Source organism: Panthera onca, chromosome C2, assembly GCF_046562875.1.
Source record: "Panthera onca isolate mPanOnc1 chromosome C2, mPanOnc1 haplotype 2, whole genome shotgun sequence".
Classification (NCBI taxonomy): Eukaryota; Metazoa; Chordata; class Mammalia; order Carnivora; family Felidae; genus Panthera; species Panthera onca.
The window spans coordinates 122,212,433-122,230,380 of NC_138347.1; the positions used below are offsets into that span (position 1 = coordinate 122,212,433).

Genomic DNA, 17,948 nt, shown 5'->3' on the forward strand with positions numbered 1-17,948 from the left:
TGATTCACTACCTTTCCCTGAACATGCTCCATGATCTCTTCTCCCCGTCTCTTTGATGGAAACTCCGCTTCCTTCAAGGACTTGCTTAAATGCCTGTTCTCAAGAAAGAGTCCCTTGACTCCTAGGAGAAAAAGAGACCTCTTCCTTTTCAAATTACCAAACTATATCTTTTGGCATTTACCACACAGTTATTTCTGCATCTTTTACTTCCTCACCTACATCACAGGGCCTGAGAGGGAAGGGATCAGATCTGTTGAATCTGTTTTCTCTAGCACGGTGACGTACTCATGTGAGCACTCAATAAATATTTGCTGCGTAACATTTATAGAACTCCTGAAAGTTTACAAAGCACATTCACATTCAACATCTCATTTGTTCTATTTGGAGTTAAGTTTATTACAAGGAGTAGTCAAGACTTACAACTGATTTCTGTTGCTTGATGCGATTACTGGAGCTATCTCTAACTCTACTCTGTAAATTAAAGTAGCTCTTACATTGCTTTACTTTTGAACACTCATAGTCCTGGGTAGCCTTCAAAGCTAAAGAGGGGAGGGGTGCCTGGGTGGCTCGGTCGGTTAAGCGTCCAACTTCAGCTCAGGTCATGATCTCACGGTCCGTGAGTTCTAGCCCCGCGTCGGGCTCTGTGCTGACAGCTCAGAGCCTGGAGCCTGTTTCAGATTCTGTGTCTCCCTCTCTCTCTGCCCCTCCCCTGTTCATGCTCTGTCTCTCTCTGTCTCAAAAATAAATAAACATTAAAAAAAAAAATTTTAAAAAAAAGCTAAAGAGGGGAGAATTTCAAGTCAAAGAAAGCCCCCTTGCCAAACTGCTTTCCTCTATGTCTACTGGTTAAGTGCACAGATAAAAGACTTCTACAAGCAGGTGACAGTAACGGCAGAATCAAAATTTTAAAGAGAAGAAATTCCTTTCTTAAGATTTCAAGATTTTTAAAAAGACCTATATATCCTTTAGGAGTCAATCTCGAACATTCTTGGAGCTGATATTCCAGCATGTTAACAATAACAAATCTCCAATAGTTGGACAAATAATTCCTTGCTAAAAGATTGAACGTGATTAATATCATGATTTTAAAAATATAGTAGTATGTTTGGTCTTGAATACCCACGTGCCTTGTGGGAGCTCAAGAAACATTTGTTGAATGAACAAATCAATGAATTAATCTGGAGAAGACCTTACTATCATTTATAAGTTGAAAGTATACGTTTATTTATTTTTATTCTTTAAGTAGGCTTCATGCATTGAGCAGAGCCCAGTGCAGGGCTTGAACTCATGACGGTGAGATCAAGACCTGAGCTGAGATCACGAGTCAGATGCTCAACTGGCTGAGCCACCCAGATGCCCCGAAAGTATAAGTTTTAATAGTTGGATGGAAGTTTATGTTAAATTTGAAAAAAATGAAAAACTGCATTGAGAGGCAAGAACTGTGATATGTCAGCTACTCAGGTTTCTTCCTATCACAGATCCCACTACGACTGCTGGAGAAGCAGGGGTGAACATCAGGTACTGACCGTCTGACTACCTCTTTGGAGTTTAGGTTGCAAGCTCCTCATGGGCAAGCACTTTGCCTTGAACTCTGTGGTCCTAGCAAAGTGTTCTGCATTCAGAAATGTACACCACAAATGTAGCATGAGATATGAAGCCCTCCGTGACCTGTCTGCATTTTCACACTTTAATCCTTCACACCTGTTCTTTTTTACCTTGTAGGGGTATTGTGAGGAGTAAGTAAGAAAAAGAGAGAGCACTCTGCTGGGTTGTCAGTTCTTGCCAACACACGCTGCAAGTGTCCTGGAGGTGGGCGCTTCACATCTGTGCTCTCAGTGCCTAGCGTGGTGCTCACTCTGCAGCCTAGAGCTGGCCGCATGACCGAGCAGCTGAGATCCAAGGTGCAGTCCTGCCTCTGCTCCAGCCCAGTGGGTCACCCTGAAGTCATTTAAACTCTCTGGGCCGCAATGATGTCTGCGGGCCCTTCCGGTCTGGAGAAGCTAGAGATCTATGAAGAGATTTATAGAAACTCCCACAACAGTCACTGGCAGAACTGGAACAAGACACCAGTCGTCCTGAAGCCTCGTTTCACTTAGTTCCCCCTGCATCACAGGGGCCTCACGCGTCATGTCTCCTTAATAACAGTTCACTGAAGTGTCGTCATTTTGCAATCCCCAAATCTACTGGATCGCTGGCACAAATCATATGCCCCTTGGGAGTCCTTCAGTCCCTCAGAAAAACCGTTTCTTATTTCATACACACTAAGGAGAGATGCAAATTCAGTTACCTCAGTCAGAACACACCAGCACTAACAGTTTCTTGTGCTTTGGAAGAAATCACTTGGAAATTCTTGGTTCTGAGTCCTCCATCTCCTCCACATCAAGACCTAAAAAGGAAAAAAAGGAAAGAAAGAAAGAAAAGAAAAGAAAAGAAAAGAAAAGAAAAGAAAAGAAAAAAGAAAAGAAAAGAAAAAAGAAAAGAAAAAGTAAAACGTCCCATGACTGGGTGCCAGGATTTGATGTTTCAACAACAGTAATTATCATTAGCATGTGTATTGAACACCTACTATAAGTTAAGCACCGAGCAAAATGACTGCCATACATGACTTCATAAAGTCTTCATAATACCCCTTGATGTAGGAGACATCCCCCATTTTACGGCTACACAAAAAGAAGCTCCGAGAGGTCACAGAATCTATTCAAGGTCACACAGGTAGTTTATGTTAGATCTGAGACTTAAACCAAGGTTCATTTGATTCCAAAGCCTGGGTTATTAACCTGTAAATAAGGGTTTTAAAAACTTTTGACAGTGACTCACCTTTTAAAAAAATTATATTATATAAACAAACCCCAAAGTCTCAAAACAACACTTACTATACGCATTGCACTCTGATTATTTTCCGTCCAATTCTTTTCCATATTGGATTATGTGTTTTATATCTTTAAAAAAATTCCTGCGGTAACGCACTAAACTGATTCCACAATCTTCTAATGGGTCCCTACTCTTGTTGGAAAAACACTACACTTACATATAGTACTTCACCAGAAGTTTCTCTGAAACAACGGACTAAATCCTCCTATGTTTCTTTTTAACCATGCCAACCTGACTGGAGGAGTTTCGTAATTAGGAGAAAAGTCTTTAACCTTTAAAATATGTATAAGACACCATAACATATATCATTTATAATGGATCCTTAAAAGGAATATTCAATTAGGGCCAAAGTCCAGAATGCAATTAGTCACTTACCTACAGAAGAGAAGGACTTATAAAGTGGAATCGCGGAAAGACTGAAATCTCGGGTGATTTATTATATACTCTGCAAAGAAGCAGCTTACAGCGGGCGGTTGTGTTGTACCAACAGAACAGACCTAACTACTTGCAGAAGTAAGAGGCTGAGATTGCAAACCCCTGGGGGCAGGGTCCTGCCTTTGCACGTCCCATTCAATTTCAGGGGCTTGGTGCTGAACCAAGAAAATCATCAGCTTCCCGTTCGGTCAGGACTGGGGTCCCAGTCGTAGGCCGGAGGAGGGGAGCTGCGACTGTCAGCGCAGTTCCTGAGCCTGCTGGACCTGAGCCCATAACGTCCCCGGCCCTTGGGTGCGCATTTCTCCCCCCCCCCCCCCCCCCCCCCCGCTCTCTAGCACAGCCGCGCAGTTGGGCCACTAGATGCGGCGCCACCTGCCCCGCTCTGCAGTTGACCCCCTTCCCTCGCTGGGGCGCAGGCCCCCGGGTCCGGGCACCTGCGGACGCTCGGTCTGCAGCTGCTCGGTTTTCCAGCGTTTGCAGAGCTCACGGCTCTGCGTCACCCTCTGCCAGCCAGGTTTCGGGGCTCCCTCCTGGGCAGAGGAGGGGTCAGGCCGGCCGCGCCCGGGGCCCCGCGTCCGCAGGCCGCACCTCGCCCACCCAGCCACGCACACAGACACTGCGAGTGGCACTTACAGGGCTCGACTGCTCCGGCGCGAGCGCGTTTCCCTGGGGGTCCATGGCTCTTCCGGACCCGCGAGTCCGGCCGCTGCGCCACACAGCACCGCCCAGAAAATGGACGCCGGCGGCTCGGCTCTGCCGGCCCGGCCCGCCCCCGGCGCGGGGTAGCGGACGCGACCTGGCTGGAAGAGGTCGGCCCGACCCTCAGCCCGCGGGCCGGGGCGCCCGGAGAACCGCCGCGCGGAGGACGAGGCCTCGGGAGGGTGGCGGCGGGACAGGGGAGCGGCGGACGCACGACGGCCTCGCGAGGCCCAGACCCTACCTGGTGCGACGGCGGGGTGGGGGCTGGGGGTGGGGAACTACGACGGCCCCAGACTCCACCAGGGAGGCAGCGGCCTCCACCTCCTTCCCGAGGGAGAACACAGCTAGGAACCCGGCCCAAGGACAACCCCGTTAAGGGGGCCAAGGGCCACTGAGCCTATCAGAACAAGGCCTGGGGCCGCAGAAGGACCCTGGGTTCCAGATCGAGGTCCCAGAGGGCATCCAAACCCTGCACGTTGCAGAGGCAGGATTCGGAGAAAGTCGAGCGCAGTTTTATTGTAATCAAATTCTCAGAAAGAGGGTGTCACCTGTGCTTTCCCATGGCTGTCAGGAGAGGCCTAGATAGATTTTTCCCAACGTGGCGTAAAAAAGCATTTCACGGAAAAGAGCCAGTCCTCTTCCTCAAATAAAGGGCACTGACTGTCTGCTACGATCTTTCTTCCAAGATTCGGGGACTGCTCCTGAGAAAGTATTTACCGAGGCCTGCCACAAGCTTGCCTCGTGGAGCTATCAGCCTGGATGGAGCAGTAATGCACAGGTTTTGTTGGCTTGATTTTGTAACAAAATTCATCCACGTTCCCTGCGCTTTGGTAGTATGGGTCTTACTTTAAATTTTTCTCTAGCGAAGATTTACTGCAAGGTTACAAGTTAAAAGGATCAAAAGCCTGTTATGTGGGACCCAAGGAATTTAACAAAAACCCCCTACCCCTGGACAAGCAGAGCAAGACTAACTCCATTTTGTGCTATACCCACCATGTCATGTATAACCCCCACATGACCTACTTACTGCTTAAGACACTCCCTCACCCTAGTCAAGCCGCTGAGCACACCCTTACTGGAAACCGGCTCATATAGGAATGCGGAACCCCTCACGGTCAAAGAATGTAAACCCTGCCTTTTGCCCGCCAAACGCGCGCCAATTTTTAAACCCGCCTTTTTCCCACCAAACTTGCGTGCCAATTCTGACCAGAGTGATAGGCTAGTTCAAACAGTTACTACAGGGTAAATTGTAATTCAATTGGCCACCTGCGTGTGGACTGACATGACTATGCAACTTTCTGTGTGTGTTACAATCTCATTGGCCACTGGCCCCTATAAAACTGCTACGCCTCTTAACCTAGGGGTCCAAGTCCCTGCTCCGCTTTGTCGGGTATACTTGGGCCCAAGCTCGAGCTTGCAAATAAACCCTCGAATGTTTGCATCGGTATCGGCTCCTTGGTGGTCTCTCGGATTTGAAATTGGGGGCATTACAGTTATCCTGGTTTCAGCTTGGAATACAGTGTTTGCAGTTCTGCATCTCCATTCCTGCCTATATTTGAAGAACCGGATCATGGTGAAGAATAAAGGAGATTTCAATATTAAATACACAGCCAGCATAACATTTTATGTAATCAAGGAAAAATATATTGACTTGAAGTCAAGTTAAAGACTCGTGTAATTTAAAAATAAAGGCAGGGTTTTGAAGGCGGGTAGTTTGGGCAACATGCACACACATGTACATGAGCAGTTCCCGACCTTCCCAAAGCCAAGTACCCTCTAGCCTTTCTCTGTAGGCCACATGTTTAGAAAGATCTATTCCACTAAATTGCGTTTATTAACTGATTCATCTTCCCACTTGAAAAAACAACAACCCTGCAATGTTTTTGTGTAAGTAACCACCGATCAGAGCTTCTACAAAACTTGAGCCAATCCACTGTTACTGGTGGATTCCAACCTAAAGAAACTTGTGGTCTGATTGCAAGTTTACGTGTTTCCATTGAGGCTTTTGGAAACTGAAAATCATTTGGCGACCAACACCCCCCCCCCCCCAAGAAAATTGAGGCATGTGAATTAAGAACCACGGGTTGGAAAGTGCCGGTATGAGCCATGACTGTCTGTGCTTTCTTAAGATTGGGAGATGGGAAGTGGTAGAACAAGGCAATTTGGCTTTTGGAGTCTGCCTGCCCGGGTGTAAAGCCCACCTTTGTCACTTAGAAAGCCACTCACTGTGTGGCTTTTAGGCAAATTACTTAACCTCCCTGAGCCTCAGCTTCCTCATCCATAAAATGAGGCTACTTTTAAGATTACACTTACCTAATAGGGCTTTTAAATAATTAAATGGGATAATACCTGTGAAGTATCTACAATACTGTTGGGCGCACAGTAAGCGCTTTTTAAGCGTAAACTGTTGTGGATGCTAGTGCTGGAACGGCAATTATTTCAGAGCTCTACATTCCTACCATCCAAGCAGTAAGAATCATAGCTACATATGTACAGCAACCTTCACACCCTAGAAATTTTCCATGGGCAAGCTGCCAGGGTCACATGGCAAGTGACATAAAGGGATTTAAACACAGGTCTGACTCCACAGTCCACTTTCTGTTCTGCTAACATGTTCCAGGTGGTACCTTGATCAGACACTGTCAACAGCTTGTTAAGGGTGAAATCGGCTCTGGCTTTCCTAAGAGGCTTAGCAAGTGAATGGCTCCTTACATCCACTTGGGAATTCACAAACAGTGGCATTTCTCTCTCATTAGAGCCAAATGTTTCTCCAGAAGCAAGGAGATTTCCCCAAATTGTTATTAATAACTAAAATATCATGGCAACAGTTTTGAACACCACAGCTGAAAACTTACATAATCAGCCTGTCCTTCAAAATTTTCCACCCTTCCTCATAACCAGTCTCAGATTCTCTCTCTTAATCATTCTTTTGAGTAAGGGGAACTATCTGGAAATTTCCAGGAACATCCCAACTTGTTATGATTTTATTCTTTTCTCTAAAGCTTTTATTCTTTTCTCTAAGTTCTCTTCCCCAAACAACTAAACGTGATTTGTTTTTCTATATCTTTATACTTTTCAGTTCAATACATTTGCAAATCCGAAAAAAAAAAATTCTAAGACTTTCAAGATCCTCTCCTCTTAAATGTCTACCGGTTCTTCAACATCTCCAAACCACGGCTGCCGGTCCTTTTCCAGTGGCTTTTTCTAGGAGGCTTTCCTCGTTTTCTACCTCATTTCCTTTAATCACCACATGATTTCTGCTATGCTACAACTACATGCTTGCATTTTCTGATTTAGGACTGTTGACCAATGTAACATTTACTGCCCCCTTCTCTCTCTCTCTCTCTCTCTTTCTCTCTTTCTCCCTTTTTTAAGGTTTCAATATTATCATAATGTATAAAAAGACTCAAGTTTGTCTCTTTTTAAACCCATTTCCTTCCTTAATTTCCCGCCATGGGTTAGGAATCTATAACTCATTCTTTTTCCCATATTTGCAGCACTTTGTTAATCTGCTGTTTTACGTTTCTTCTCTCTTTCCCGAATCCTGGCACTCACCAAATTTCTATCACTTGGCCTCCCTTTATGTAGCTGCTTATCTTTTCCCTTTAAGCATCTTAAAAAGTCCGTGTCTGAATCGTCTTCTCTAATCTCTACCACATTCCTAAAAAGGCCTCTTGTGATGGTGCGTTGAGAAGTCTACCAAAGTCCCTGAAGAGGCAGTGTTTAGAACAGGGGCTCTAAGGCTCCTGGGAGCCAGGCAGAAGTAATATGAACTGGGGCCTGCAGAATAATTCATATCCCGCCTAAGTGGGAAATAAACGTGGTTACTACCCAGCCCCAGATCAATTGTTGCCACGTGGGAAGGCCAGATCTGCAGAATTTCCCAATGAAGCCAAAAATCAGGACTTTTATATGAAAACCTATGAAATGTTGACTACTTAAACAAACAAACAAAGGAATCTGAATCTGATCAAGTCTCCAGCTGTAACTATCAATTTACAGGAAATTTCTGCAACAGAAGAACATGGAAAACAGCACCGACGAATGTAGTCATCAGATTTTAGACTGTAGACAACCCTACAGGTCAAATAGTATTTTTTCAACAATTTTTTTATAGCAATAGCAAGGATGAAAGAAAGCAGGAAGGAAATCAATAAATTAAATGGAATTTAAGGGAGTATCAATTGTACTGTAAGGACCTTATTTGGAATTGTGCTTTGAATAAGTAAATTATTTTTTTTTAATGACATAATTGGACAAATTAGGCCATATTAGGAGAAATGCTATGATATTTCATGTTATTAAAGAATTATTATTTGTTGGCAATGATAATGATACTGTGGTTATTTTTCTTAATAAGTCACATTTTTAAATGTATTCTTTTAGTAACTTACATTTTAAAAACTTTTTATTTATAAATATTTCAAAGTTACAGAACAATTTCAAGAACAGTACAAAAAACCTCCTATATACACTCTACTCATATCTTCCTACCTACCTACCTACCTACCTAATTTTCTCCTGAACCATTTGTAAGTTGCAGACATTATTCTCTTTTGCCCATACATACTTCAGAATTTATTGGCTAAGCAAAAGGGCTTTCTCTTAGTATCCTTGTCTTTTAGAGAATCATACTAAAATACTTAGAGATAAAATGATGTGATGTCTGGGATTTGCTTCAAAATAATACAGGAGAGGATTACATAAAACGAGGTTTGCCAGCCATTGAGAATTGTAGAAGCTGGGTTTCATGTAGAACATGGGGTTTCATTAATCTGGCCCTTCCATTAAGGTTCAAGATTTTCATAATAAAGTTTTAAAAGATTATGTAAAGAAAGGCCTTAAAGTGACATGATATTAAGTGAATGCGAAGAAGATACAAAGTTGTCTACAAAATATTATCTCAAGTATTAAAAAAAATCACCATGCATAGATAAAAGATTGAAAGAATACATGCCAAAATGTCAACATTTCAAATTATTTCACAGTAGGTATATATTACTTTTATACTTAGAACTATATAAATATAATGAGAAGGATTTATGTTTAGAAGCAATTAAACTGGAAAATGGGGGCGCCTGGGTGGCTCAGTCGGTTGGGCATCCGACTTCGGCTCAGGTCACGATCTCACAGTCGTGGGTTCGAGCCCCGCGTCGGGCTCTGTGCTGACAGCTCAGAGCCTGGAGCCTGCTTCCAATTCTGTGTCTCCCCCTCTCTCTGACCCTCTCCCGTTCATGCTCTGTCTCTCTCTGTCTCAAAAATAAATAAACATTAAAAAAAAAAATTAAGAAAAAACAACTGGAAAACGGAAATATTGTAACTGGTTCAATTAAAATTGTTAACAAATAAAACACACGTGTGGACTGGACTGGCCAAAGGGCCCCCAATTTGCAGATTGTGACTTAGGAAACAGGACCACAGACTATGATCTGTGGACCAAATTTGGCTCACTACCTGTTTTTGTATAGCCTGCAAACTGAGAATGTTTCTTACAATTTTAAATGATTGGGAAAAAAATCTAAAGGAGACTAGTATTTAATGATCTGAAAATTACATGAAATTCAACACTGAAAGTGTGTCCACAAGTGAAGTTTTATCGGGACATAGCCACCGTCATTCATTTCTATATCTAATGCAGGGCAGTGCATATTTTATTACTGTTATACTTAATGTTATATATTATTAAATTTTGTCAAAAAAAAAAAAAGCTTATAGAGGGGCTCCTGGGTGGCTCAGTTGATTAAGCATCCAACCTCGGCTCAGGTCATGATCTCACGGTTTGTGAGTTTGAGCCCCTCAACAGGCTCTGTGCTGACAGCTCAAAGCCTGGAGCCTGCTTCGGATTCTGTGTCTCATTCTCTCTCTGCCCCTCCCCCATTCACACTGTTTCTCTCTGTCTCTCAAAAATAAATAAACGTAAAAAAAATTTTTTTTTAAAAGATTATAGAAATTTGCTTTCTCTGTTGTTATATAAATACCTATGTGGTATCCCCAATTGTGCCTCAATCCACAAAACCTAAAATATTTACTATCTGTGCTTTAGGACTGGGCTTCCCTGTGACCTAAAAGAAGCATATTGTAGAAACTGCACTGGACCAGGAGTCAAGCATGGCCTCTTAACTCTCCAAGTGACCTGGAGAAGTCACAACGTCTCTGGGCCACAGTTCTCTCAGTGACAAAAAAAAGTGTGTCTAAGGTCCACACAGCAACTAAAGTCTGTGATTCACATTCCTGTAAGAGCTAAGCAAGAAGTACAGGGATGATGACCGCACTTAGTGGTGGCACACCAGCTGGTGTGGTCCTCCTACAGAGCAAGGACTCCGTGAGAGTAACCACTGGCACTCAGATCAGGGTCTGGATAAACTGGTGAAGAACAAGGAAGGACAGGCTTTGCGGGGGGGGGGGCTCCAAAAACAGAGCAGCATGCTTGTTATGAGCAATACGACTTCGGGAGAGAGTTCCTAATATCTGTAGCTTAAATCAGGTATTTTGGATCTCTCTCTCTCATCTGGGCTTTGTAGAAGATCACAACGCAGTGAGAAGTCTGCTTATTTCATTTAAAATTCAATCCAGATCTAGCAGAGCAATGGGGGTGAGGGGGTGGGGGGCTCTCTGACATTCTCAGATGGAGAATAGAAGCCTTGGGATGGAGACTTCATAAAAATTCTGGGATAAATTACCCTTAAGGATGTCAGTCTGTAGGCTCTTTGTACTAACCAACATGGGACAATTAAACCGCAAGGCCAACATCACCATGGAAGCCAGACAGAACATCATGGTGCCAGTCCCTATACTGCAAGCCTGCAGCCTGCATTTTAGACTTCTTTTTCTAGTTGCACCCCCTCTCCGCTCTTTGGCCCTTGGACCCTGCACCCCCAGCTTCAGTGTAGGCAAAACAGCATCTCCTTTTGTTTACCTGCGGCCTCCTGACTGCTCCCTTTGTCTCCTCCTATTTTCTCTGCCCCCACCAGTCCCTCTGCAGCCCTCTCAGTCTGCAGTCCCCTCTATCGCCCCATTTCGCCTCCTAAATGACCACCCCATTCTCTTCCACATCATTTCCGCAATAGCCTGCAGTTTCTAGAGAATCCTTCAGTGATGTAGCCCCTCTCTTTCCCTACTAAAGCTTCCCCTCTTCCCTTCCACAGCTCAAGAAACAAGAGAAAAGGGGGAAAAAATTACAAGGGCACTGCCCTTCTGGGATTTAACCACATTCTCAGCTGGTGGCTTTTGTTTTCTCGTCTCACTGGCTTGTAAGGCCCTCGGGGCAGGCGCTCCGCACGCACGTCATGCTCTGCGCTGGGGAAGATGGGCAGGACTGTTAGGCCTTAATTAGAGCAAGGCCTCAGTCAGGGTAGAACATTTTAGCAGGAAAAAGGAAAAAGGAATTTCAAAATATCCACTTGGCAGCAATGACCACAGGGGAAGGAAGAGGTTTATTGTTTTATATAAGGAAAATCACGAAAGCTCTCACAGCTTTTCATGAACACAGAAATAATATTTACACTGGCAATTTTAAAACAAAACAGAACCAGAAAACAAACTCCCTCTGCAGGCCAAGTGTAGTGAGTGTAGACCCAAGTGCTAGTCTTGAACCTTGAGCAGGAAGCTGCAGAAGCAAGGAAAGCATTAAGGGAAAGGATGCAAAATGAGTTACAAGATCAAAAGAACACTTTTCTGGTCAATGAGACATTGAGGCCATAGCAGAGCCACACCGAGATCACCTAACAGAGACATGAGCTTTGGCAACTGGTCTTTGATATACCTGTTACCCGTCAAGCCTTTTTTGCAGGACAGACAGCAGGGAGACCCCCACTGTCAGACAGGGAAGGTAAAAAGGCAGAAGCATCTTGCCTGCATCACAAATTCAAGTTTTTGCATTCAAGGGCCTCTCAACTTAACATCTGCTCATGAATGCAAAAGAGTGGCAGCCGTTGTTGAAGTCACCTGGCAAATGTAGGCAGACCAGCTTGGAGCAGGGCAGCCAGACATACGGTGGCTTATTAGGAGCCAAGACATCTTGGGAAGGTGATGAGGATGAGATATAGAGTCCCAGGAAGAAGCCCCCCTGCCATCAGCTGCAATGCCCCCAAACTGAAGGCTGGCCTCCAAGGTAACGGTATAAAAGGCCACTAAGAGAACAGCATGTCATTCATTTCTTTCTGGAACAGACAGGACACACAATTGTGCCTGTCCATACAATGCGCTAGCCTTGTGTAGGAACCTGGATGCAAGTTTCCTGGGATATTTCATGTCACATTCCATTCTGCCTGGGTTGGAGCGGTGTCTCTCACACAGTACATGCTCAACAAGTGATGCTCGAGGAAGTGAAGCCCACTCCCACACTCGTGGGCAAGACTCTACCACAAAGGTTTAGAACAGTCTTCAGGCAGTGGAAAGTTTCACGAGCCAGTCAAAACCAAACAAAATGTAAGGAGTCAGCCAGGCCACCTCTAACTTGTGATAAGCAAAACCCACTAGGGACGCTCAGTCGGTTGAACGTCTGACTATTGATTTCCTGGTCTGATCATGATCTCATTGTCATGAGTTCGAGCCCCGAGTCAGGCTTGCACTGACAGCGCAGAGCCTGCTTGGGATTCTGTCTCCCTCTCTCTTTGTCCCTCCCTGCTTGCTCTCTGTCTCTCTCTCAAAATAAAAATAAAAACTTAAAAAAAAAAACTCACTATATTGTAAATCAATCTTAGAAGATGCCTCTGACACATTCTGAAGGCTTCATAGGGTCTTATGGTTTCTAACTTATACAGCAAAGCTATCCCTTTGTTCTCAGAGCTTCATCAGCAGACCAACCTAAAAGGCATAAAAGAGTCGAGGTTCTTAAAAAGAATTTCTTTAGTATTACTTGCTCGAATAGAGAAACACCACGCCAAGGAGTGAGGTCCTTAGAAAGCCATTGTTGGGCAAAGTGACCTGTAGAACTGAAGTGTTTTAGGCACTAGAGCACAAAGACAATTTATTGGCGGTATGGGACTGATCCTTCCACCATGTGCTTTTGAAAAAGTGAAAGGAAACGACTGTCTCAATGTTTTGCCATGCATTTACTTTCCGGAGTTCTTACAAAAAACAAAGCTCTGAGAATCCTTTCTGCTGGGGATTTCTGGGGTTAGCGCTAAATCTATGCCAGCGTTTCATCACTACCACGGCACCTTGTTAGGTGGTTTCAGGTTGGGACTGGGTCACAGGTAGTGACTTCGCTGGCACTGCATCCTGGGAATTTGACTAAGACCAGCCATCTACCTACATAAGAGGAAGCTGACCTACGTAAGGCCAAACCTGCAAAGTCGTCAGACCTGGCTCTGTTAGGCAGCAGCTCCACAAAGAAAGGAGTTTGCAGTCTGAGCATGAGCCTCCTCTGTCTCATAATGGTACCCTTAGAACGTCACCTGGCTGGGTCCATTTCACCCTGCAGGCAGGTCTCAGCCTACATGCCACCTCTTCAGGAAGGCTTTTCCTGGCCAATCATTCGAAAGTGGCTCTCTTCCTCCCAAGATATCATTCTTGCTCTCTTTTGTTTTTTAAGTTTGTTTCTTTATTTTGAGAAGAGAGAGAGAGAGAGAGAGAGAGAGAGAGTGTGTGTGTGTGTGTGTGTGTGTGTGTGTGTGTAAGCCGGGGAGGGGCAGAGAGAGAGGGAAAGAGAGAATCCCAAGCAGGCTCCCTGCTGTCAGCACAGAGCCCAAAATGGGGCTCAATCCCATGAACTGTGAGATCGTGACCTGAGCCAAAATCAAGAGTCAGACACTTAACCAACTGAGCCACCCAGAAGTCCTTCACTCTTGCTTTTTAAATTTCTATTTTTCTCTTTTGTGCTTGTCTACTTTAATTGTTTACATATTTATTTTTGAGCTCCCCACCCCCACCATTCCTCTCCATTGGAGGCAGGTCCATAAGACACAGGCCCTGATCTCTTGTTCATTACTATATTTCCAGCCTTTGGAAAATGCCTGGCTTGTAGTAGGTGCTCAATAAATTTGTCGAATGTTTCATTACCAACAAAGCTGTTTAGAACAGCATTTCCCCAGGAAGGGAGCTGTTAGAATGAACGACATGGTTGTAGGAACTCAAAGGCTTAAGCAGGATTTAGTATTAAAGATATAAGTGCTAGATCTTTTTTCTTGATCCTCCTTCCCCTACCAACCAGCTCTAAAACAGGGTCTGGCTACCAGTCTTTTTACGGGGGGATCCACAGAACTGGTTGAGGTAGATCAAGCTCACTCTAGTAGCAAGAGATGCAACCGTGGTCGTCTCACTGAGTTAAGGCTTGGAAAAGCATTTCCTATTCTCCAAAGAAAAAGAGTAGAGAACCGGAGACTATAAATCATTCAGGTAGAAAACCACAGATTTGCTCATTTTGTTTTGGTGAGAACAAAGGCAGTTGTTTGCACATTCTTCTTGTCGCACCTGCTCTGGCCTGCCCGGTATAAACACCTTAGCCAAAAGTGTAAATGGGTTAAGCATAGCCTTTTAGGCAGTGAGAGGGCGTAAATGCCATCTCTGCAATCATCGGGAAGTGTTTTTGGCTAGACTAGGAGATCCAATAATAATTGTAAATGGGTAAGTTTAGAAAAGCTTTGTGCCTTGTAAATATTTCTGTGAAATATGAAGGCAAAGCATTAAGGCGAAACACAACAAAGTAATAAATAATAATTATTCTTCCATTCGCTGGTCTATTTATTAGAATGACAATGGTACAATATACTTCCTAACAGTCTTACTTGGCTTTCAACCTCCTTGAATTGTGTTTAAAATTCTTTTCGGCAAGACCAAGAGCACCATAAATGAATAATGCCACAAAAAATCATTAGGTATGAAAATCTACAAGATGACGCAACCATGCTTGAGTTAACAATAAAAGGACCAACATTTTATAAAGAAGAAATACACTGTTGAATCTATCAGGCATTCATTTTTATGGTAAAACAATTCCATTGCATCCATCTAACCTTGAGATTAAGATTCAAATAGGTTCAAAATGATTAATTTGTTCCGGCCTATCAAAATGGAAGACGTTGTAGTTGTAATCTTTCTGAATAGCAATAGTGTTTTAATTACAAATGCCTGGCTCATTATTTGCTCGAGAGCGAATGACAATTAGCTTGATTCTACTGCAACTGTTAATGCTCCTGGTACTAAAATAAATAGGCAATACTGAATCAGGTGTCCTACATTTCCCTTCATTTTATGATCTTCTGATTGATGCTATATTCAAAATGTACTTAGTCATTTTAAGTCACAGGCAAGAAGGAAAATGGCTCCCGAACAGCCAAAAAAAAAAAAAAAAAAAAAAAAAAGGTATTGCAGGAAGGATATTTCATGGCAAGCCCAAAGAACGAAATCACTATGAGGTAAATCATGTTCTAATATCATTGAGCCAGAGAAAGACTCCAAGCAAAATATTCAAGTTGGCCTCAAAACAACACAACAACAACAGCAGCAACAAACCTTTAGCCCATTAGAGGTTTGGTTTTACAGACAGTGCTTTGGAATATCGGGCAAACTGCTAGAATAAAGCAGCTATTTACACAGAGGGTTCTGAGTCTCAATGTTCTTCACATTGGAGTAAACCTCAGAGAGGTTTCAGGTTTGCCAGTATCTTCCTATTAATACATCTATAAAGACGTTTCCACAAAGGCTCGATGTGCACTTATCATTGGGGGGGTGGGCTTGGCTCTCGGTCCCTCTCTACCCAGAGCTCTGAGGTTACCGATGGAGGGATCGGGGAAAACAAGGGCAAAGCATTTTCTGATTCTCAGAATTTCTGAGATGCCTTTTGTTTCAGGGGCGCTGGTGAACCAGTGATAATGAAACTACACCTTTGTACACAAACCTTGACCAGCATTCTGGAGCACGTTACAAAGAAAAACCTTAATTTTTGAAAGTACTGAGCACAAAGGAGGGGAAAAAAAAGCTCTCCCTGTGCAAGCTTTCTCTATATGTGTAGAAATATGGCTTAATTTTTAAGGCTTGAAGACCGCATTTAAAAACGTCTAAAACCAGTGCAGACTCTATATGGGAGGAAAAAGAACTGTACAGTTTTCATTAACCATTTGTTTCTTTTTTTAAGACATTCTTTTGCATATCAGTTATTGCATTTTTAAATAAGATTTGGTTACCAAGGAAACAGGTTCTGGCCCAGTGTTAAGTTGAAACTAAAATATATTTCGGAAGTTAAGCTCAAAGGAAAGAGCCCATGAAATTATTTTGAAAAGTGGCAGAATTTGGTACTTACAGAACCATAGCTGTATGGTCTGCAATGAACCATTCTAGGGACTCTTTTTCTTTCAGTGAAGCTCTCTTTCTTCTAACAGGGCCATCTATATTTAATATCCACCACCCCCCTTTAAAAATTGTAACTCCTCATCTCTCCAAATAATAGATAAATTTGTTCTTGTATATTATCTAAAATGGATTTTGGAAGCATGTAAGTTTTTATTTTCATCTTTCATATAACACGTTTAAAGACCGCTTCTTAAAATTTAAATATTTTAAATGTTTCTTACTAAGCTTGTTTGCGCTCTTTAAAATTATCTCAAGAAAACCATTTATTTTTAGTTTCAAGCTAAAATGGAGCTGAATCAACAGACTTTTCAAAAAATTCTTTTGTTGTCTAATGGCGCCACACCTATCATATATATATATAATTTTTTTAAAAGGAATCAGCTCACTTTTATAGCAGAATCATTTTGTAAGTTTAGCAAAGCTGTACATTTATATAGTATCTGAATAGGAAAGCCTATCCAATTTAATACCCTCCCTCCAAAAAATTACAGCTGTCTTATTTAATTTTCCTTATAAAAGTCATATTTTAATCCCTCTAATATTCTTGCTGCATGGCTTAAAAAAATCTATAAAACATGCAAATTTCGACCTACCTGTGTGTATCACTTAATGCAGTGCTAGCATGACAAGACACTCAGCCATTTTTATGTAAAGCGATGGAGACCAACTGATTTCTCCGTCTTCTTGCTCACAAGTTTTAGATGCGATTGTCACACACACAAAAAAATCATACGCAGAATAGCTTGAATGTACTGTGATCACGAGAACTGAATTTATCAACAGGAAAATAGGATTGAAAAAAGAAGTTTCTCTTCCAAGGTTTCTCTGAGGCTGCAACCAAGGAGGTGCTGTGCTGAATTCTTTTCCCCTTCCTCCTCTGAGAGTTCAAAGCCCGGAGCTGACCACTGCAAAGGCCACTGTCACATTTGCTGAAAATCAAACCACTGATACCAGCACTGAAAATACAAATTTGAGAACCAACTTGTGTGCACACCATGGAGTGCATACGAGTTAAAAATAGATTCCACCTTGCCTCCTACCTGCATAATAAATATGTAAGTTTCAAGTGTTTAATTTGATATTCACATTAATTAACAATACAACATACATTATTTAAAAGACAGCAAAGGCAAGAAGAAAGGAGAGACACCATCTGGTAGCAGAGTTTTGTTGTTGTTGTTTTTGTTTTTAGGGTTTTTTTTTTTTTGGCTTTGTTAAAAAAAAAAAAAAAAAAGGTAAAATCCTATTTTGAACGTGATGAAAAGCAAACATCCAGAGGCAAATGAATCGGAACTGAAAGGTGATGTTGAAATATCTAAGGCTGTAATGAGGCAAAAACAAGTCTTCGCTACCAGATGATATGGCATACCGAGCATTTACATACTCACATCTGAAATACTAGGCAACGTGTAATGAATTCTATACACAGCATGCACACACAGCAAAAGCACGGCTAATCCTGCCTGCCATCTTAGGCTCGCAGAAGCAAGATACGCACTGCATGCAGACACGAGCACTGGGGAAGGAGGAGGCAGGGGACAGCTCACCTTAAATGCAGTATCTGATTAATGTTGTAAGTGACATTGCATATCAGCCTCAGAGTCTTGGTTCAACTGGGTAGGAGGGAACAAAGAAAAATGTCATCAACTGGT

At 42.8% G+C, this 17,948-nt stretch overlaps 1 protein-coding gene across 13 annotated transcripts in view; it reads right to left on the bottom strand.

Annotated features, from left to right (window-relative positions):
* The window catches only part of ZBTB38 (zinc finger and BTB domain containing 38), a 172,753-nt gene that overhangs the window by 76,432 nt on the left and 78,373 nt on the right, over window positions 1-17,948 (bottom strand). For 7 of the 13 annotated variants that reach the window (XR_013549841.2, XM_060638808.3, XM_078432290.2 and 4 more), the window contains 2 exons: window positions 17,844-17,909; window positions 2,288-2,386 (listed from right to left, as the gene is read on the bottom strand). Coding sequence is in view for 1 of the 13 variants with exons in the window: in XM_060638806.3 (XP_060494789.3) it covers window positions 3,940-3,984 (45 nt within the window). In the remaining 12 variants the exon portion in view is untranslated. Of the gene's footprint in view, window positions 1-2,287; window positions 2,387-3,246; window positions 3,586-3,939; window positions 4,459-16,889; window positions 17,253-17,843; window positions 17,910-17,948 lie in introns of those variants that run through there. The other 6 variants (XM_078432288.2, XR_009612080.3, XM_060638807.3 and 3 more) reach the window with 6 other exon arrangements.